This window comes from Dryobates pubescens, chromosome 4 (genome assembly GCF_014839835.1).
Source record: "Dryobates pubescens isolate bDryPub1 chromosome 4, bDryPub1.pri, whole genome shotgun sequence".
Classification (NCBI taxonomy): Eukaryota; Metazoa; Chordata; class Aves; order Piciformes; family Picidae; genus Dryobates; species Dryobates pubescens.
In genome coordinates, this window is record NC_071615.1 from 27,155,612 (window position 1) to 27,178,301 (window position 22,690).

Sequence of the window (22,690 nt, forward strand, 5' to 3'; positions counted from 1 at the left end):
TTCCAGCACCCAGAAAGGCTGAGCAAAGGAGGCAGCCATAACATTACCAGCACAAAGAGCTCTAAGGACAGGAGTCTTTATGGAAAAGCTGTGCATGCAGAGGGGAGGGCCTGACTCATGCAGTTAACTAAAACCACCTATATCTTCCTCTCAGGTGAACTCACTGATAAAACCCATCACCACATCTCCTTCCCATCACCTTGTCAGGGCCCTAAAGCACTGCTAGACCTGACTGTCCTAGCCCAGATCGCCGGGGTTGCCCGTACTCTGCCTGCAGCCTCGGATCCCATGTCAGGACCTGGGGCTGTCAGCTCTTGCCCCATTGTCACCAGGTCCTCATCAGCCTGCTCTCCTGGGCTCATGTCTTGTCACATCCCCAGAGAGAGGCCCAATCCTTGGGGCTGGGACTGCCACATGGCCGGGGTGGTGAGACAGGCTGGGCTGCCACCATTGCTCCTCTTGCCCAGGGAGCCCCAGCCCTTGTCACACACCTGTTGTCTGTGCTTTTGTGTTTGGAATTCCTAAGTAAAAAAATCAAAACCCTGAAGGCTCATGCAATTGGGATGTAAAACAGGAAAAAAAGTTTTCAGTTAAAACTCTTACATCTTCCTGAGTGGGATGTAACATTTCTAAAGAAGAAGATGGAAATAAAAATAATTTTAAAAAATTATCTTCTAAAGTTGAGCAGGTACAAAAGGTCACCAAAAATAATTTGCTTCTCCCACCAAAACATTAGACCAGCTCTCAGTGACTAATGGCTCATCAAACAGAATATTGTTATTCTATTGAAAAAGGCCATCTTCCCAACCATCTTTTATTCATTCTTTTGCAGAAGTTTCATTTTGCTCAATTTTGTGATATTAAAATGAAGGTCAAAAAGGACGATCTCTTGTCAGTTACCAAGTTATTCAGCTGAGTCCACTGCATTAATTACAGCCTGTATACTGCGCTACAAATTATGCTTGAAATAAGAATGAATGAGCAAAGACAAATTAGGGTGCAAAGTACTTCTCTGAAACTAAGATTTCTGTATGCCTTGCTATGAAAATCAATTCCCAAAATCCAATTGGATTTTTTTTTCCCTTATAGTGACAAGGAGCCAGGCAGCAGTATATTGGTATTTTATTGATGGCTACACTAAGAGAACACATAAAAATATTTTCTGTAGGCTCATTTACAGCTTTTTCTCCATGTTTCTTTGTGTGGCAATCTTCAGTTGATGTCAGGTCCACTTAAACTTTCTAAAAATAGTCTTGGTCTGGAAAGATCTGCTTTGATTAAGACATCATTTCTTTAAACTGCAAAAATTTGGAAACCACTTCACTATGCCACAATTCTTCTGATTTGGTTTTTTTCTCTCTTCCAAGCACCAGAACCAACTAAATTAAAAAGAAAGACCTTCCCCTCCCAAGCTCAAGTCCTTGGAAGTACATCTGCAGGTGCCTCAGTTTTTACCAACCATTGCAGATGCATTGAAATGCAGCAATGAGCTCTCAAGTTGACATATAGATAACTTCCCCCTCATGCACCACACATTTAAAACATCTGACAACAGTTTTATTTTAGGATGATTAATCATCCATGAGTATTTACTTATAAAAGCCTGTTTTCAAGAGAACCTAACTAGACCATAAAAATTTGCTTTAGGCAGAGACAAACGGAAAACAAAAGTTAATGCTTTGAGTTTGTCTCCGGAATAATAACAATTCTTTTGAGCACTCCAAGTCATCGATGCCAGTGAAAAAAAAAGAGCTTTTGCTTTTCAATTAAGTTTAACTAAAGGCAGTGCAGAGATGCTCAGCTGCTCTGATGTTTATTTTACATCTAAGATCACAGTATCACAGTATAACCAAGGTTGGAAGAGACCCCAAGGATCATCAAGTCCAACTTGTCCCAACAGACCCCACAACTAGACCATGGCACCAAGCACCACGTCCAATCTCCCCTTGAACACCTCCAGGGACGGTGACTCCACCACCTCCCTGGGCAGCCCATTCCAATGACGAATGACTCGCTCAGTGAAGAACTTTTTCCTCACCTCGAGTCTAAACCTCCCCTGGCACAGCTTGAGACTGTGTCCCCTTGTTCTGGTTCTGGTTGCCTGGGAGAAGAGACCAAGCCCTTCCTGTCTACAACCACCTTTCAGGTAGTTGTAGAGGGCAATGAGGTCACCCCTGACCCTTCTCTTCTCCAGGCTAAACAACCCCAGCTCCCTCAGCCTCTCCTCATAGGGCTTGTGCTCAAGGCCTCTCACCAGCCTTGTTGCCCTTCTCTGGACACGTTCAAGTGTCTAGATGTTTCAGAGAATGGGCAAAGCCTCACAGAAAAGACTTCATGAGGATGGAGGGGCTCTAGTAGCAAAGGGCTCCCTTTTCTGTATCCCACAGACATCACTGTCTGTTGTAGGTCATGCTCCTGTAGCATTTCTCCCGCAGTCCAGTGAGAATTTCAGAGGGATGTTTTCAAGTGTACCCTGCATTCATCAGCCTATCCTCTCACTAACATCACCATCAAACACCCCGAGGCTCAGGGGGAGCTCAAGTAAGTCACAGTGGACATTGCTGAAAAACTGTTAACAGTTGCTCACACATAAAATATTGCTTAAAATTAGAAGCACTCATTTTTCTAATGCCATCACCCTGCCTTTCCCCTCTGTTGTTTTCATTCAGATGTACTGACCAACTGCCTAAACCAGTGGTTTCCCATCTGGTCCTACAATTATTTGTAAACAGTTATATGAAAAGTGACCTTTAGAATCATGCATAATGTTCATATTGTAATGCTCTGTCACACAGGATTTTTACATAAAGGCTGTCCTGTCTAGAAAACTCTTTCCCCATCCATTCCTCCTCCAGACTCCAGCCTATCAAAATTCCTTTAAGAGTTTCCTTCTTTTCTTTTTTTTTTTTGGCAACAAAGAACCTGCCACGATCAAACTGTTTGTTTGGAGGAAACAGGTGCTTACTTACAATGTACCATATGTATAAAGCATCCCAAACTCCTAAGCACTGCTGTCAAATCCTACCAGGCATATAATTTATACACAAGCTCACAGAGCACAGATTTCCCGCTCCTTTAGTCTGACTTTTCTGTTTCAGTTCTTCTTCTTTTTTCACTCCAAATTCTATTTTTACTTATTTTTTTTTAATGTCCTCTGCGTCAAGCAGAAGAACCTGAGAGCAACAGAAGTTAAAGGGGTTTTGTGCTTCCACAGCTCCAGGAGCACATTTAAATGGCTTCAACACAAAAAAAGGAAAGAAAAATAAAGTTGCAATTTAGTAGCTTAGCTGCCTTAGTTTTCCTTCTCTGCTAAGAAAATTTGAGGATTTGATTACAGCTCAACTTCTCTTAAAATGATTGCTAGAGTTAGTGTCTGCTCTTTACTTCTTTCCCAGGAAAGTCCAACCAGGCTACAGATCCTTCAGCCATTCTTCCCATGTGCTTTTGTAGCGAGCCTGTGTAAATGTGGCCTTCAAGAGGCTCCAGGTCCTAGTGGCTCAGGTTTATTTCATGGAAGTGGCTTCATGTTTACCACAGATTCTCTGTGTTTTTGTGGATATCAGTGAGCCAAGCTTCATTCATTTTTGTTAATCACATCTTGGGGAAGTCACCATCTCTGGAGGTCTTTTAAAGATGGGTGTATGGTGCTGAGGGACATGGATTAGTGGCAGTGGTTTAGCAGTAGCAGTGGAATTGCAGGCTCTAGGTGAGTGGTTAGACTTGATGATCCCAAAGGTATCTTCCAGCCTCAACTGCTCTATCATTCTATGATTCTATTTAGCTACTCATTCTACAGAAGCATATGGATTCAAGGCTATACCAAGTGCAGCAGGGATGGCCTTGAATTAAGTCTCCAACGTGACCTCCCCAGAACCTGGAGAAAGCTCAGATCTAATGTGACCTTCCCCACACAAGTAAACACCATCATATTTTAGATATAAGTTACATAAGAAAGGTTGAAAATGAAGAATGAATAAGAAGTGCATACTGGGAACAAGCATAGGAGTGATTTGAAAAAAGTAGGTTTTTCCTCTGACTACTCAGAGTGCTAGCGACACCAATAAGACTTCCTAAGCTAAGGCACGTCAAGGCAATGTTTCTTAGCTTGGCATAACATTTTGACAAGTCTTTTAAGGCCTTAAACTTTAATGAATATGGAAGCAATAATAAGAATGCATGACATATACAGTGTGTGTTTGCTGCCTAATAGGATGTTTTTCTACCAGAATGTGTTCTGCCTGTAACCTCCCAAAATGTGGCTGGGTAATCAAATGAACTCACAAATGCTCTTAAACTCAATTCTGTATTATAAATGCCCATGGTGCTTTTATTGCTTGTGCACACAAACAGACCCAGACTTCCTACCCATCATAAATATCAATCAGGAGAGAAATAAGGAGCCAAACTTCAACCTCATCCATTCTCAAAAACTGCAGCAATCTCATTTTCTCCATTCAATACTCACACATACAGACACGTAGGTGCTTATTTCTCACACTTCTAATATAGTAAATTAAAGCAAAGAGGGGTCAGGATCCATGTATGACAGGAGGGCTCAGGAAGCCTTTTGAAAAATAAACTCCTGCAAATGAGGTCTTGTCCTCCTGCTAACAACTACATCCTTCTAGGCAGCACATTTACACAAGTGTCTTAGAGAAGTACAAGATTTCTCACCCACATGGACAGAAAAGTTTGGACAGAGTTAAAAACTCTCCTTCCTCTTTCCAGCTGGCTTTCTCATAAACACAAGCACTTTCTTGCTGTTGCATAAAACATGGCTGTTAGTCCAACCAACACCTTAGATCCAAAAAGTGTTAAATGCTGCTGTACCAGATCTGCTTAAAATGGCAGCACACACAGGCCTGAAGTTGTGCACGTATTTCTAGGGCAGATATCTTTGGGATATTCCTGTTGTAAAGCGAATGTTGTATTAATTTTCCCTTGTAAAAAAACCCCACATTTGTAAACACAAGAAGACATTTGGAGAACACTGAGAGCCTTTTGGCTGTCCTACTTTACAAGAACAGACCCATCTTTGCAACTCTCTCTAGATGAAAGCCATATTTTAAAACATTTACTCAATTTATATCTAATTTGTTTTAATGTCATCAAATGGAAACACCCTTTTTAAGCAGCAGAAATATGAATCCGTTCAAATGGAGTAGCCATCAAGTAATTTCCCACAGATATCATTATATTGCTTTTTCTCTCCAGCAACAATAAAAAAGTGGCACAAAACACTGTCCCCAAATGACTTATCAGCATATTCTTTCCATCCATCATACTCCTGAGAGCATAACAGTTATAACACCATGCTTAATAACTTCCTCTTCAAAAACCATGTTCCATTTTTGAGAACATATTATGGGTCTATAATGAAACTCAGCAAAATGTTCTTTATTGGATAACACTCAATTTTTAGAACTATGTAATTTGCTCCAGGTACGGAAGAACACACCCACACAGCAAAAAAACCCCAAACCCCAAAATGCACAACCAACCAACAAAACAAAACACACATAAACATAGGCCAGCAGCTTTTCTGAGGAAGGAAAGAATCAGATCTTTGCTCAGGGATTTATACAACATCTACACTTAGAGATGAGTTTGGATAAGGAAGGGGGAGAAATGTGCCTGTCCATCCAACCACAGAAGTTCATCTAAGCGCATACTAAAGGAACAGCAACACACTGCTCTGCTTGAGTAGCCTGTGCTCATGACAGCTCACTGGACTGGGACACAATATAGGAATTTCTTGGAAACCTCACAGAATGAGAACAAATCTTGCTCTAAGGTCTGTTATGTGATATCCTAGGATGTTCTGTGGCTCGGCTGCCTGTGATAGCTGTGTTCCCTGATGCATTCCTAACCTCCACATCTCCAATGCATCAAGAAAAGGCAGGAGGGAACAAACGTCTATCCTCTAATGCCTCCTGTGAACTGCTTTTTCTTGGGACAATCAAAATAGCCCTTGTAATATTCCAAAGAGATGAAAAATGTTTTATTGGGTGGCACAGGGTCAGAGAGCTAAAAGACACAGATTCCTAAAAATTGTCTGCAACATCCTGACAAATTCTTTTCTTTTTTGTTCCTGGATATACTCTTCATTAGAAACAAGCAGCTGGTGGTATAATTGGCCAGTCTAAGCCATGACATCCTCAGATTCAGATGTGAGATGCTTTTCTAATGCTTCTTAGGAACTGAAATTAATGAATTTATGCCTATCTACCTTCTTCACAATTTCCCCTACAGAAGTTACGATGAATTTTTCGACTCCTATAGAAAATAGAGCTTTTGTGATTTTTCGGAGAGGATCTCTAAAGTTAACTCCTAATCAAGTCACAAGCACCAAGAAGTGGGACAAAAGGTCCCAGCTGACAGGTTACTGGAGATGGAAACCCAGAAAACTGGATTCAGTTTTCAATATAGTATTGACTCCCTGGGTACCTGGATAAATCATCTCACTTCCTCATGCCTTTCTCTCTCTCTTGCTCTAATATAAGAATAATGTACCTTGAGATCAAGCTAAGGAGTGTGATATGAAATGTAGTCTGAGATTTACTAATGGAAGATCCAGAGACTATATGAAAAGCTAGGTAAGTTATTATTCCTTGTCTTAGGGATTCTCCTAAAAATAGCTATTTCCACCAAAGGCTTTGTATATCAGCTATCCCTCAGGATAAAAAGTATTGAAAATACACATAGCCCTAATAATCTGATTTTAGGTATATAATCTGAAAGAAAGTAATCATGGTACCACAGTACCACACTCTAGCATAAAAATCTACCAACTGTGTCTAAAAATTGAACCTGAGAAAGTTTGCAGATGACACTAAGCTGGATGATGATGTTGATCTGCTTGAGGGTAGGAAGGCTCTGCAAAGGGACCTGGGCAGGCTGGATCAATGGGCCAAGGTCAGTTGTATGAGGTTTAACAAGGCCACTGCTGGGTCCTGTAGGCTTGGGCAGAGTGGCTGGAAAGCTGCCCAGCAGAAAAGTGCCTGGGGGTACTGATTGACATACAATTAAATATGATCCAGTGAGTGCCCAGGTGGTCAAGAAGGTCAACAGCATCCTGTTCTGGATCAGGAATGGTGTGGCCAGCAGGAGTAGGAAAGTGACTGTGCTCCTCCACTCAGTAGTGGTGAGGCCATATCTCAAATGCTGGGTTCACTACAAGAAAGACATTGAGGTGCTGGAACCTGTCCTGAGAAGGGCAAAGAAGCTGGTGAAGGGTCTAGAGAACAGGTCTGGTGAGGAGCCTCTGAGGGAGCCAGGGTTGTTTAGCTTGCAGAAAAGGAGGTGGAAGGGAGACCTTTTCGCTCTCTACTACTCCATGAAAGGAGGTTGTAATAAGGTGGGTCTTGGTCTCTTCTCCCTAGGAACGAGTGGTAGAATGAGAGGAAATGGTCTCAAGTTGCTCCAGGGGAGGTTTGGATTGGATACTAGGAAGAAATTCTTTCCTGCAAGAGTGCTCAGGCATTGGAACAGGCTGCCCAGGGAGATGGTGGAGTCACCATCCTTGAGGTGTTAAAAAAGTAAGTGGGTGTGGCACTCCAGGTCATGGTTTAATGGCCATAGTGGGCTTAGGCTGACAGTTGGACTCAACGATCCTCAAGGTTTTTTCCGACCAAAACAACTCTACAATTCTATAACTAGACTTTCAGGTTACCACCATTTCCCCCTCTCCAAGATGACTACAAAGTAAGGATTTTTAAAACCACCAAAGTAAGAATTTGTAAAACAACCAGTGAAGAGAAAGCATCTTGAAGTAAGCTTTAGCTGATTCACCATGGGGTTTTTACCCCTCAGATGGGATAAAATGTCCAATTATAAAACAGTGGCCTTAATATCATCTAAAATTTCCAGGGTCTCATGGAGAAACACTGCCAGACTTCAAGGAGTGAAGATGCTGTTCTGACTCCCCCAGCTAAAAGTGAAGTTTGCATGGGAGCAACCAGCTGCACGCTCTCAGCAGCAGATGCCTCTGGGCTTTCAGGAAGAGACAGCAGCAGGGTGCCAGTTTCACTGAACCGCAGGGGTTGTCTCGGCCTGTCTCAGAAACATGAGCTCCTACCGTCTCTCAAGATGAGAGATTTGAACATCAGTATTCATGGGTTTCCAAGGGCTGCAGGAATGAACAAGTACATTCCCTTCATTGTCTGCAGATCATGGTCTGGGCCTGATGCACGTGAATGTGGCTGCCTTTGCCATAAAAGAGCATAAATTAGGAGGAGGAACATCTCAGCTGCACATCTGAATTGAATTACCAATGTCAGGCAGCTCACCATAGTGCTGACAGTTAGGTCTGACCGTTGAGTGCTTTCTGACAGACTATACTAAATAGCTAAAACTGATTCACTTTCCCAGGTGACTAGGAAGAAAAGAAAATGGCCGCTTAAGTGTTTTGTCTCCTTAAGAGTTTTCTAGGAATATGTTTGACAGTTCAATGTGCTTCCATATTGGAAGTACTTAAAAACTTCCTAGATTATTGTCAGAAAGTCTGTTTTGTAAATCAACAGCTTCATGACACCCCTGTAAGGAGACACAGAACACATTTGATACCGTGATCTGGAACTAAGTTGCTAAAGTATGAAAGAGCATCAAAATGAGACTTTCACGAAGGGTATTCCTATTCATAAATTATACTGGAGATTCTATGTTGTCCTGATAGCTCTGCAGCAAACAGGGTCAGAAAGGAGATGCACAAGTCAAATACAGGAAACACCAAGAAGTGACACAAGTTGATATCACTGAGCTTACAGAAAATTGATATAGTATGTGTAATAGAGAGGATAAGCTACTTCCTTTAACTTCCTGAAGCATACCTTAATTTGTGGCGTACATCATCTCGCACCACGGAGCAGCTGGGTTTGTTTGGCACAGAATTACAGAACGGAGCGGGTTGGAAGGAATCTCTAGAGATCATCCAGTCCAACTCCCCTGTGCTAAAGCAGGGTCACCCAGAGCAGGTTGCCCAGGATCACGATGTCCAGGTGGGTTTGGAATCTCTCTGGAGAAGGAGACTCCACCACCTCTCTGGAAAGCCTGCTCCAGGGTTCCAGCACCTTCACAGCAAAGAAGTTTTTCCTCATGTTTAGGCGCAACCTCCTGTGCTCCAGTTTGTCCCCACTGCCCCTTGTCCTGTAAGTGGGCACCACTGAAAAGAGTCTGGCCCTTATGATAACTCAGGCTGCTGCTCAAGAGTTCTGCCTGTGGCCAGACATCTGGCACAAAGAGAATATACCAGACTCTACATGTTCCTCATCAGATTTCAAGAACCAGTAAGCATGGGTGGGTTAAGGCTGCATGCACACCAATAATGCATGACAGTAACTCCCATGCAAGACTGAATGGACAGGACGATTTGGGGCTTCATGCAGAGACCTACTGACCCTGCAGAGACCTACTGAGTCCTCTCATGGTGCTCTTTTAACTGATTTAAAGTTTCAGTGGATGCCCTGGGTACAGTGAATACCTTAGCAGTTTTATTCCCAGTTCTCAAGTTCCACTGACATAAAGGACACAGAAATTCACCAAGCTTTCAGCTAACAACTCTCTGCCTGTGGCACCATTGCCACAGAAGACTAATTCCAGATCTTCAGCAGCTCTCACTTCACTCTGAAGTACCTCCTCTAGTTGAGGAAAATCTGCTGGTGGTTACAAAGAGGAGAAAAAAACGTACCTTTTTTATTTTTTTTTATCAGAGAGGCTTCCTCTTTTCCCTGCCCCAAAAGGAACATGATAGCTGAGAAAGCACTGAACAAGGTGACCTCATTATTAAGAGCCTAAGGAGAGATATTTGCTGCAATGCAGCTTTCAGATGCATATATCTAAAAATCTTTAAGTTGCTGGGAGGTAGGAAGACCTCAGACTTGTAAGGCAAGGGCATATTTCATTGCCAGCGCTGTAGCTACTAGTCAAGAATTCCACAACCTAATTATTATTCGATTTGATAATTTATTCTTTCATCAGAACAAAAGGATTCCCCTCTGGGTGCAGCTCCTGCCTCTCCCTCAGGTCCCTGACACCGCTGAAATTGAAGGCCATAATTCAATTAACAACGGATGGGAACTTTTAATGAAAATGAACCATTCAGAAGCAGATGTTGATGCCACAGAAATGCAGATAGTCCCTGTGAAGCATCACTGGCTGTCATGTGGATGGCAAAATGCAGAGACATCTTAACTTGGAATTATCCACCAGATGAGACACTATCCTTACATCTGTGGACCACAATTCAATGAAGTGCTTAAGCACATGCTTAGGTTTCATGAATCTGCTTTGCCATATGCTTAAATTTACTCTGTGTTGATACCATTACTAGCCAAAAGGTATACACATCCCTGAAGCAAAACTTGCCTGACTGCTCGGCCCCCTTTGGATAGCTGCGATTTCTTATGGAACACTCAGAGGTGATGACCAGGTTTCTGCGTACAGTACACACACTGCTAAAGGGAGCTGCATTTGGGAATCAGACTCCATGGCTGGGGCTGCAGCTACTGCTGACTGTTTGCAAACCAGCACTGCTGAAAGGCTGGCCACAGACCATCCTGGCCCATGTGAGACTCATGTCTCAAAATGACTAGTGTCACTGCCAGGCTTCAGCTTTGAAAAACAGGAAATGGAGGAGAGCTGGAAGCCCTTCATCTACATAAGGTCACATGCTGGCAATATTTTAAAGTTATATGTTCACTTTTTTGAGAAATACAATTGAGAATATAAACCCAACATCATAGAGTCGTTTATACTGGAAAAGACTTTTAAGATCACTGAGTTAAGACCATCAATTATTAACACAACAGTACCAAGTCCACTGTTAAACCATGTCCCCTCAGGACATCTTTTAAATACCCCCAGGGATGATGATTCAGCCACTTCCCTGGGCAGCATCTTCTAGGTCTTGAAAACCATTTATGTGAAGAGATTTTTCTTAATATCCAGTCTAAACCTCCCTGATGTGACTTCAGGTCATTTCCTCTCATCCTGCCACTTGCTACTAGGGAGAAGAGATCAACACCCACCTCACTCCAACCTCCTCTCAGGGAGTTGTAGTCAGCCAGAAGGCCTCTCCTCAGCCTCCTCTTTACCAGACTAAATAACCCCAGTTCCCTCAGCTGGTCCTCCCAAGACCTGTTCTCCAGACCCTTCGCCAGCTTCATTGCCCTTCTCTGGACATGCTCCAGCACCTGCATGTCCTTCTTGTAGTGTGGGCCTCAAACAGAACCCAGTACTCAAGGTGTGACCTCACCAGTGCTGAGTATCGGGAGGCAACAATTTTCCTGATCCTGCTAGCCATACTATTCCTGATCCAGGCCAGGATGCTATTGGTCTTCTTGGCCATCTGAACACACTTCTGGCTCATGTTCAGCTGGCTGTCAATGAACACCTCCAGGTCCTTCTCTGCTGTGCGGCTTTCCAGACATTCCACCCCAAGCCTGGAGCATTTATGTGGCTGTTGTGACCCAAGCACAGGACCCAGCACTTGGTCCTGTTGAATCTCATACAACTGACAATTGATCCACCCTGTCCTCAATCCCCTCCAACAGATAATGATCTGGTTAATAAAGATATTGAAGAGAACTGGCCCCCAATACTAACACCTAGGGAACAGCACCTGTGACTGACTTGTAAACTGGATTATACTCTGTTCACCACCACTCTTTGGGCCCAGTCATCTAGGCAATTTTTAACCCAAGGCATGAGCAGCCAGTCATCAGATGACTACCTTGGTCTCCTGCAAAATAGTATCTGAAATCACTGTAACCTTCCACTCCCACCTGCTGCTAATGGTCTAATGGTTCTCCCAGAAGGAGTTTGATTCCTTTTGTTGGCTATTAAGGCACTGTACCAGTGCTGTAAATTTAGATCTGTGGATGAAGAAGGAGCCTTTCTTCTGCTGCCAAATAGCAAGCTTCCAGACTCCTTTTCTTGCTTTTAACAGGAGCACATTCACTTCAAATACCTTGATTTTAGGATTGTGCTCCCATGAAGGTCATTGGACCCAACTGCACACTTGGCAAGTCTTCTTGATTGCAGTTGATGTGACAGACACATTACAGTCTTCAAAGACATTTAAGGACCCAGTCCCTAACTACCCTCTCCTCTTGGGATGTTCTGCTACAGCAGAGTGCTGAAGTAATGCAACCAATTGTTAAAAAAAAAAAAAAAAAGAAGAAGAAAATTTGGAATGTAAAGTAAATCACTTCCCATGACAAAGCTGAACAGTTATATCTAAATCTTGTTTATCAGGCTAGTACAGCATTTTCCCTAGAACCTCAGATATGACTATATATTATCATTCTCTGCCCAGGCCCCTTTTTAACTGTAAGGGTAAACACAGAAAATTCATACAGCTGACAACCACTGCCCTGGCAGACACAGAATTAACAGTGATACTGCAAGGGATTGGAAAAGCCTAAGCAATTTCATAAAGGGATTGAATGTAAGAGATAACATATTTTCAAATATAACTGAGGCCAGAATGCAGCTGCTCACCTTCTGCAACTTCAGCTAACAGCAGTACTCAGAGGTGAGCAGAAAGGATCATTTTAAAGCAATCTATGAACCAATCATTAAGTATTCAGCATTCTGATTTTTTTTGGCTTTGTAGTAGATAATAATTTATCATCTATTATCACTTCAGTTTTTACTGTCATTTATACTCTGTCTAGGAACGATCATACTGATTTTCCCTGCTATATTTTTAATTGTAGGCAATAAAATATTTTCCATTCATTTTCTGTCCACATACCTGCTAGTTTCCTTACAGAATTTTCTGTAATGCCAAGTAGGGAGTGAAATAAAATCACATCTCCCTGCACTATCACTGAAATCCATTTAATACTCAAATAAGAAAGCTCTTACTACAAAATGTTAGTGAAATTCACCTCAAGCAAGGCATTAAGATGTTTTCAGAGAGGCAATATCACTTAGTGAGTAACATGGAATCCTAGGAATTGAGAAATTTGGCTGACATAATACAGCTGAACAGAGAGCTGTAATTCAGGAATAATTTAGGGCTGATGCACAGGCATGCTGCAGCAGACATCACTTCCAAAGTTTTCAAAATGACACAGATAAGGCCACTTTGGTCACTGTACAACAGCTTCAAGAGGAAATGCTACCAGACCCAAGGGGAAATACTGCAGGACCCAAGAGGAAGAGATGGAAGCTGGAATGACAAAATTCATGCTCCATAGTGCAGTACTGTAAAAAGTTGCCCACAGGCCCACGTGCCCCATCCCTGGGAAAATTAAAGGTCAGACTTGATGGAACGCTAAGCAACCTGATCTAGTTGGAGGTTTCCCTACTCACTGCAGAGGAGTTGGACAAGATGACCTTTGAGCATCCCATCCAACTCAATGCATTCTGTGACTCTATGTCCTCCTTGGACACCAGCCATTGAAGATGAGGAAACAAAGAGGGCTGACCCTGGTGACCCCTCAGCTTTATACCATCTATGCCATTCGTGGGATGGAATCCCTCGTTGGTCAGTTTAGGGCACCTGACCTGACCCCTCCTCCCTGCAGCCCAAGGTGATACACAAGATGTAGCAGTGTAGTGTAATAGTGTAGTGTCTGCACCCCAACCCTTAGTGCTAACTCTCCCCATCAGCATTGTCACTGCCAGCAGCAGCCAGTGTCTGTGCAAACCTGCCCTGAGCTGCAGAAAGGCCCTCACTGAGCAGAGACTGAGCTGGGAAGGCACAGCACTGAGCAGAACCAGTGCTGGTCTGGCTCATACCAGGACAGGAATGTATTAGCTTGCTGCAAAATCCCCCATACAAGATCAAAGTCCTACCGGTCTGAGAAAACCAAACCAAACAAAAAACCAGCTCCACAAAAATCAGCTGTGTAGCAGAGAACTTACTGGTTTCCAATAAAGCAAAATGGATATCATCATAATTAACAAGATCATATTATAACAGTCAGAGGCAACAACAGTGAGCAGCAATCTCTTTGGAAGAGCTTTGTTTAGGGTCAAGACTCTCCTAGATGATCATCCATTGGCTCTTATACAAACTAATAAAAAATTTGGATAGAGATTGAAAAAAATTGAGAGCAGGACTAGTGAAACTTATGAAACAACAGGTATTGATTCAGAATCAAACAGGATGACTCCAGGATTAGAAATACATAAATCACAGAATCACATAGAATCACAGAATCACCAAGTTTGGAAGAGACCTCAAAAATCATCAAGTCCAACCTGTCACCACAGACCTCATGACTAAACCATGGTACCAAGTGCCACATCCAATCCCCTCTTGAACACCTCCAGGGATGGTGACTCCCTGGGCAGCACATTCCAATGGCAAATGACTCCCTCAGTGAAGAACTTTCTCCTCACCTTCAGGCTAAACTTCCCCTGGTGGAGCTTGAGATTGTGTCCTCTTGTTCTGGTGCTGGTTGCCTGGGAGAAGAGACCAACCTCCTCCTGGCTACAACCTCCCTTCAGGTAGTTGTAGACAGCAATAAGGTCTCCCCTGAGCCTCCTCTTCTCCAGGCTAAACAATCCCAGCTCCCTCAGCCTCTCCTTGTAGGGCTTGTGCTTGAGGCCTTTCACCAGCCTCGTTGCCCTTCTCTGGACACATTCAAGTGTCTCAATGCCCACTTCCATCATCTCCTCTTGCAAACAACCATTAAGATGTGAACTTAAACCAAACATCTACTTATCATATCCTGCTGTAGAGCATTGCCATTTTCTTAAGAATTATGAGCAGATGAAAATCTCATTTAGTAAAGACTATTCTTTTTCACCAGGCAATGATGGTTTGGTATTTTCTTTTCTTCTCTGAAAGAATTTAGTTTAAAGTGGTTACCTGCAAGCTAACAAATAGATGTACAAACTTGTTGCATCTGTTTGTCTAAGCAAAGGCTGTAGGATGAGACTTATTAAAAAAAAACCATTTTGCATCATCTTCATCATACAGAAGCTGTCTATAGCCATTAGATGTTATCTGCAAAAAAGTTCATGAAGTAGCCTCATTCCAAATATTGCATAAAGTTGATGCAGATTGCACTTTTAATTGGTGCTAAATAAACTTCTTGAAAGAATCTGAGTGTTTCAAAAGCTAATTATTATTTCTGAGGCACTGTATAAGCTTTGTGTATTTCATACTACACATTTGTTGATGCTGGAATAGCATCAGCTGGATAGAAAATCCCACTCCTAGTAATGGGTTCACTTTTCAGCCCCTCACTCGAAGAATGGCACTGAGGTACTGCAGCATGTCTAGAGAAGCACAATGAAGAGTCTGGAGAACAGATCTGGTGAGGAGCAGCTGAGGGAACTGGAGTTGTTTAGTGTGGAGAAAAGGATGTTGAGGGGAGACCTTCTGGCTCTGTACAATTCAAGGAGGTTGGAGTGAGGTCGGTGTTGGTCTCTTCTCCCAGTGAATAAGTGATAGGATGAGAAGAAATGGCCTAAAGTTTCATCAGGGGAGGTTTAGGTAGGCTATTGGAAGAAACTTCTTGACAGAAAGAATTCTTAAAGATTGGAACAGGCTCCCCAGGGAGGCGATTGAATCTGCATCTATGGAGGTGTTTCAAAGAGGCAGAGATGTGGTGCTGAGGGACATGGTTTAGCACCAGACTTGGTGGAGTCAGGTAATGGTTGGACTCATGATCTTAAAGGTGTTTTCCAGTCTAAATGATTCTATGATTCTAAGAGAGAACCCTCCAAATGCTTACTAAGCAGTTACTGGCCTGTGCTAACCCCAAAACTGTTCCCTGGGCACTGTCTGCAAGGTTGGTAGCTGGTTCCTACTAAAAAATGAGCTTGGGACCACACCAACTAATTAGCTGCACAGCCTACTGTATGACAATATTAGTATTAATGAAATACCTTATGAATACTGTTGCCTTTATTACCATAATACTATGTTCCACTTTGGTTCAGAGCTAAGGATGTAACAGCATTTGGTGCAAAACTAAACGAGCCTCCCAGCACCCATTCAGAGAAGGACCTGGGGTTTAAACCCATTTACAAACTAGAATGCTGTGAGATCAGAAGACTGTACAGTTTACTTCTCTTCAGTGGAATGGTAGTGAAGAGTCAAGAATAATGGACGGGACTCCTGATTCTTTTCGCTCATATTTAGCTGCTGGATGATGTTAAATTATTCATCATTTCTCACAGGGCAGGAAGGTGTGCAGTCACAAGAAAAGCTGTGTCCAAGAAAAAGGGTTATCAAAGTATTCACACACTCCTTCAAAAGAGTTACCTAGCTGACAAAAACGTGCTGCTGCAACACAATTTCATGTGTAGGTAGCAATACTTCTCTACATCCCAGGCTTGGAATCCTGCGTGGGGAAAGCTGAACTGCTCAGTATAGTGTAAAAGACAGGCCTCATTAACTCTTGGACATCTTCTCATTTCTTGGTCATAAATCCTATTACCTTGCATTACAAACTGCCATAAAGCTCACAGATAAAAGATAATTTATGCTCAGTGTACAGAAGCTAATGTTTCTGTACTCCTGAGAAGCGTACAACCAGAAAATGAGAAAGTATGTATGTGAAACCTTAAGCCATCCATATCGAGCATGGCCAGCATGATAAACACGACTCTAAGGGCCTAAAGCTCTTCAGCCAGGGTATATTCTAATGGTAATTGATATTACCAAAACTCCAAGCAGAAAGTGTACGGACTGCTGCATAAAATATCCTGCTTTTAAAGAGTGATTACTCCTTATTAAGAATTCAGGCTCTCCTCCCTCTCCCCTCTACAGACAGAAATATAATCAACCAAGTCCTGGACTGCATCTAAAAGCAGTGTGACCAGCAGGATGAGGGAGGTGATTCTGTCCCTCCACTCTCACGACACCCCACCTGGACTGCTGTGTCCAGTTCTGGGGACCTCAGCACAAGGACATTGAACTGCTGGAGAGAGCTGGGGCTGTTCATCTTGGACAAGAGAAGGCTCCAGGGAGACCTTATAGCACCCTTCCTGTACCTGTGATGGGCTACAAGAAAGCTGTGTGGGACTTTTTACAAGGGCTGCTATCGATAGGATGAGAAGGAATGGATTGAAGCTTGAGGAGGGGAGATTTAGACTACATATAAGGAAGAAATTCCTTAGTGAGCATGAGGAGACATGGGAACAGGATGCCTAGGGAGGCTGTAGATGCCCCTCCCTGGAGGTGTTCAAAGCCAGGCTGGATGAGGCCTTGAGCAAGCTGGTTTAGTGGAAGGTGTCCCTGTCCATGGCAGGGGGGTTGGAATTAGATTGTCTTTATGGGCGCTTCCAGGCCAAATCATTCTGTGCTTCTATGATTGCTAATCAGTACAGAGATAACTTGTTTTCTCCTGGTTTTTTTATTATTATATTTTTCTTTTTTTCTTTCTTTTTTTTTTTTTTTTTAAATATCTTTTAATTCCAATCACCACATTAGAAAATGCTTCAGAGCAAGCATCACCTGAAGTTTTATACAGCCTCTCTATTTCTGACTCCTATCCTAATTAGCATTTCATGGCACACAAAATCTAACAATTTTTGGAGTCAGCAATAGCTAAGGCAGTCCAATTTCTTATTTGGTTTTTCTCTGAAGCAATTTAAAGTCTTAAGACTTTAAATTGGGGACTTTGTCACTGATTCTGTGTTGGGTATCTGCTCAAAGGAAATTTTTTGCTTTTTTGAAGAGTGAACATTGCTCAGGCTGTTCCATAGGTGCACCTCATTTATTTTCTTAAATAATTGATTAGTGACCTATACCAGAGCTAATTTATCTAAATTTAGATATCTAGATGTATACCTAGATCTCAGCCTGCCACCAAATCTCTCCCTGGAGCCCTCTGAGACAGGTATTGATGGGGTGTAATTCTTCCCCTCTATCCTGGCTTAACACAACCCACTCTCACAAGGCCCTTACTTGGTAGCCTGCAGTGGATCCCAAATCGGGCATTGTCCATGCTTCCTTCCTCTGCTTATCCTGAAGACTTTGAGCAAGTCTATAACCCTGTTGCCTACAACACTGTGGACTTCTTACAAGTGTGTTTACTACTGACACAGTTTTTCTGCTGTACCCCTCTATATCAATATTGCAATCATGTAAAATAGGTCTCTTTCAAAGCACTTACTTAATAGATTATATGGTGTACTTAGATATCTATTCACACCAGCTTCCTCTTAGTTTCTGTGGTTTTAACTGAAAATTCATCAGTTTGAGTTTTTATTCCCCTTTCTATCCTTCCTAGGGCTCTTATGAGATTACCAGATTATCTGCTCTATCCAAGTATTTTAGCCTCTGCCTAGGTACCCATGACAGAAACCCAAATCTAGCCTCCCACTATAGTCATCAGAGGGCTAATGCTATTTTGAAGCAAAAACATGGTTATGTTTTGCACATATATTTTATTCAAAGAATCCAACAAAATATCATATTCTTCTTCCCCAAGAGAGAAAGGCTGCATATCTACATTCAATAGAAAAAGCAATATGCTCTTAACTTTATCATTTGCATTAGCATTTGAATCTCAAAACCTTGCTTCATTTGTTGCAGTTTCCAGACCTGCATTTCAGAAAGTCAGTGGGTCTCCTGCTGTGTTCAGCTCCCTCCTACCTTGATTTTAAATTACAAAAGGGAGATGGGAAAGAGACAGAACATCATGATTGTGGCTGTTAGCAAGATACAAATATCACACTGAACTCCACAGCAAAAAGAGAGTACTTCCAAGCTTAGGATCCTCATTTCTTTCTGTCTACAAACTACTCACTTGATTTTCATCTCAGCTATGTAGGATTCACTTTACTATCTGGAGGTACCACGACTGAAGATGCTGACAGTGACAAGTTTAAACCAACAATGAATAGCAATTTTGTGTCAAAGTTAGCATTAAGATGGCTTAAACAGCCTGCCCCCTCTCTCTATCTTTATTTCAGAACACTAAAAATAGCCTGATGTTACAGAAGTCAGTTACTGGCAATGCTGACTGACAGCCAGGAATTGAAGGAAAAAACAATCTCCTGTGGAGCCCTCCCCACCCACAAAAAGTATGAAATGCTTCTCATACAGCAATATTAAACCCAAAACATAGAATGATATCCAGCATGCCCCCCAAAATAATAACCTTTCATTTCTATTTAAATGCACAAATTATGACTTTTTTTTCAGGTTTCAAGGGCTTTAATTATTCATTGAAGACTCTTCTGAAAGCAGTTGTAGGCATGGCATTTTAAAGCCACTTATGAAAAAGATAAATGAAAAGAATTATTAAAAGTCTTTCCAGTCCAAGTAAGCTTTTTGTAAGCTAAATTGGGAATTCTCCATCTTATTTCAGCTTTTCAGTGTGTTTTTAACAATGTCCTAAAATTAAATGGCAGTGGTCAGTGGAGTGCTGCACTCACAGATGGATCAAAAGTGAGTTACTTCTCACTCTTAACCACAGTTATCCTTTAACCCCCTTTCCCTCTCACTCTCCTGTCTCTCTCCATTTAGCTGTGCAGCTAGTGATCAGAGTCATTCCTCCACATGCTGGCAAATGAGCTCCTATGCCTACTATCTTTCCTGCAGACATAATGCTTCCAAGTTTTTAATGCAGCTTCTGCCCCCACGGATTTAAATCCATAACCTCAGAGAACCTTATTAACGCTTTTCTCCAATTATAGTGAAGCACGTGCGGTGCAGGGTTTTGACAGATTTAGCTGTCAACGTTATTTGTTTTAATGAAATAGGCTTTTTGAGGTAAAACGAGATAGTTAAGCTTCTAGAAACCTTGACATCAGGAAAAGATATTTCTAAACAAATAAATGAATCACTGTTAGAGAAGACTCTTCGATGCTTAGATTTGACTTTAATTTAAGTCTTAGCAGCAGAAGCCCAGCAAGATCTTTTGTGTGTGCTGCTTTATGAATCAATAAATGGAATGAGAGGCCTGAAAAACCTAGGAAAATAATACATCTTAAATAAATTCCCTCATTGAAGCTAGCTGGATTCCCATCATAATGGACTGCACCACTCAGGCAATAGAAGAGCTCTGCCTGACACATTTGTCAGGAACTCCCTCATATCTTCCTTTTACCTCTTTCTTTTGTATCTCTTTCTGCAGACACCTTTATTGCTACTCAACATGCATAAGGGCTGTGTGCTAAATTTAAACATCCTGAGATTTAACTTAACAGTTTAAATTTCATTCTTTAGGTAAAGTCATATAGTTACCTAAATTCAGTCTTCATACCCTCTGTTCCTGTGATTCTAAATAAATTTATCCTGGACAAATTAAACATCTTCTTCTCCAAGGAGGGAATGAAGAGCCCATCATTTTCTGCAATGCATGTCAGAAAGACAGGGAACTACTGGAGACAGTCAAGTGGAGGCTACAGAGATGGTGAGGGGACTGGAGCATCTCTGTGAGGAGGAGAGGCTGAGAGTCCTGGTGGTATTAAGCCTGGAGAAGAGCAGACTGAAAGGGGCTCTTACCAATGCTGATTGATAGCTAAAGGACAGGGATCAAGAGGACAGGGCCGGGCTCTTTTCACTGGAGCCCAGTGACAGAACAAGTGTCAATGGGCACAAACTACAGACCGGGGTCGGAGTGGCTGGAGAGCAGCCAGGCAGAAGGAGGGGGGCATCCTGGCCTGCATCAGGAATAGTGTGGCCAGCAGGAGCAGGGAAGTCATTGTGCCCCTGTACTCAGCACTGGTTAGGCCACACCTTCAGTACTGTGTCCAGTTCTGGGCCACTCAATTTAAGAAGGATATTGAGACACTTGAATGTGTCCAGAGAAGGGCAACAAGGCTGGGGAGAGGTCTCAACAACAAGCCCTGTGAGGAGAGGCTGAGGGAGCTGGAGTTGCTTAGCCTGGAGAAGAGGAGGCTCAGGGGAGGCCTTCTTACTCTACAACTACCTGAAATGAGGTTGTAGATAGGTGGGGGTTGGTCTCTTCTCCCAGGCAACCAGCACCAGAACAAGAGGACACAGCCTCCAGCTGCACCAGGGGAGGGTTAGGCTTGAGGTGAGGAGAAAGTTTTTCACAGAAAGAGGAATTGGCCTTTGGAATGTGCTGCCCAGGGAGGTGGTGGAGTCACCATCCCCAGATGGTCAAAAAAGCATTGGACGTGGCACTTGAAGCCACGGTTTAGTTAGTCATGAGGTGCTGGGTGATAGGCTGGACTCGATGATCTCTGAGGTCTTTTCCAACCTTATTGATTCTATGATTCTATGAAACTAGAGCACAAGAGGTTTCACTTAAAAGAAAAACTTTCCTGCAAGGGTGCCAGGGGCCTGGCACAGGCTGCCCAGAGAGGTTATGGAGTCTCCTCTGGAATTTTCAAAACCTGTCTCTGGGTGACCCTGCATTAGCAGAGAGGTTGGACTAGATGATCCCCTGAGGTCCCTTTCAACTCCCAGCATTCTGTGATTCTGCAGTTTTCTATTTGGGCTGTGACCTGACAGAACACAATTAACAATAAAAGCATTCAATGGTACAAGCTATGCATACAGGGTCAGGGTAGGTGGTAGATAAGTTTCATTAGGAAGTAACTTTTCACCACACTTACAGGTTGAAGCAGGTAGATCAGCGAGCCCTCCTGAATAACTATCACTGGAAAAGGGGTAATATTTGTTGCATGAAAAAGTGTTTCCACTGATGCCATTATTTGGTCAAAGCGTCCTCCAAGTCCACCCAAAGTCACAATCACATCAATCTAAAAGAGAAAACAAAAGCAGTCACCAAGAAAACTTTCTGGCATGACCTCTAGACCCAGAAACTCAACAATAGAATCACTTTGGAGGAGGAAAAAAAAAAAAAAGAAGAAGAAAAAGTAACTAGTGACTACACAAAAGCAGATGTCAAATACAGTTATTTACTCCCATTAGCGACAAAGACCATGATGTGATTCTTCAGACTGAGCATTAAAGCTCAGTAAATTATGGCCCACATGTGGTACTTTTAAAACAGATAATCGTGCTCCCTAAAATACAGGTCATCTTCACAGGTGCTTTTCTGTCTGCCCTGAATATATAGAGCCTAAGATGTATCCCTCCACCTCCAAGCTCCTCAGCTAAGTGTGGTATAACTGAGCCTTAGCATCCCCAGATTTCAACATTATTTCAGTATTACCCTCAGTTTAGAGTGAACAAAGGAAATTTCAGGTTAGGGCTATTATATGTCATTCTTGTTCCTGAAACACAGCTTTTTAATGTGCTAGCAATCCCACTCAGAGGCTGGCTCTGCTCAAGATTAAAAGTACTACTGAAGTAGGAGGTTCTACCCCAAGCACCTACGACATCATCTCCCAGCTACCAGGGACAGGAGTGCTCCCCTGCTCCCAGTCCCAGTCCTGCAGAAAGAATGACTGCAATAGGCCATGGCATCAGGGTGCTGCTGCTCATTTCTCTCACACTCCATCAAGACTGTGAACACTTTGTTTACAACAATAGAAATGGGAGTATTTAAAAGATTTGCTTAAGAGATTTTGGGTCTGCAGATATAAGGTCACCAAGTATTATTACAGGAAAGTATTACTATTATTATTATTATTATTACTACTACTTCTGTAACATGGATCAGTTATGTTCAGTAATTGTATTTTTAAAAAGCTACCTCTGAGTAAGCCATAGCTAGAGCTGTAAGACAGCTCTAAAGTGTTCAGAAGATGCCTTGACAACGGTCATCCGGTGACGTTTCCAGCTCAGCAGGGCTCAGGTCTATGGCCGCTATGATGATATGAAATTTTACTCAACCCA

At 42.4% G+C, this 22,690-nt stretch overlaps 1 protein-coding gene across 3 annotated transcripts in view; it reads right to left on the reverse strand.

Annotated features, from left to right (window-relative positions):
* Positions 1–22,690, reverse strand: part of TPK1 (thiamin pyrophosphokinase 1) — a 339,092-nt gene that overhangs the window by 90,732 nt on the left and 225,670 nt on the right. For all 3 annotated transcript variants that reach the window (XM_054160983.1, XM_054160986.1, XM_054160984.1), the window contains one exon: positions 21,502–21,648. In XM_054160983.1, coding sequence (XP_054016958.1) covers positions 21,502–21,648 — 147 coding nt within the window. The remainder of the gene's footprint in view (positions 1–21,501; positions 21,649–22,690) is intronic.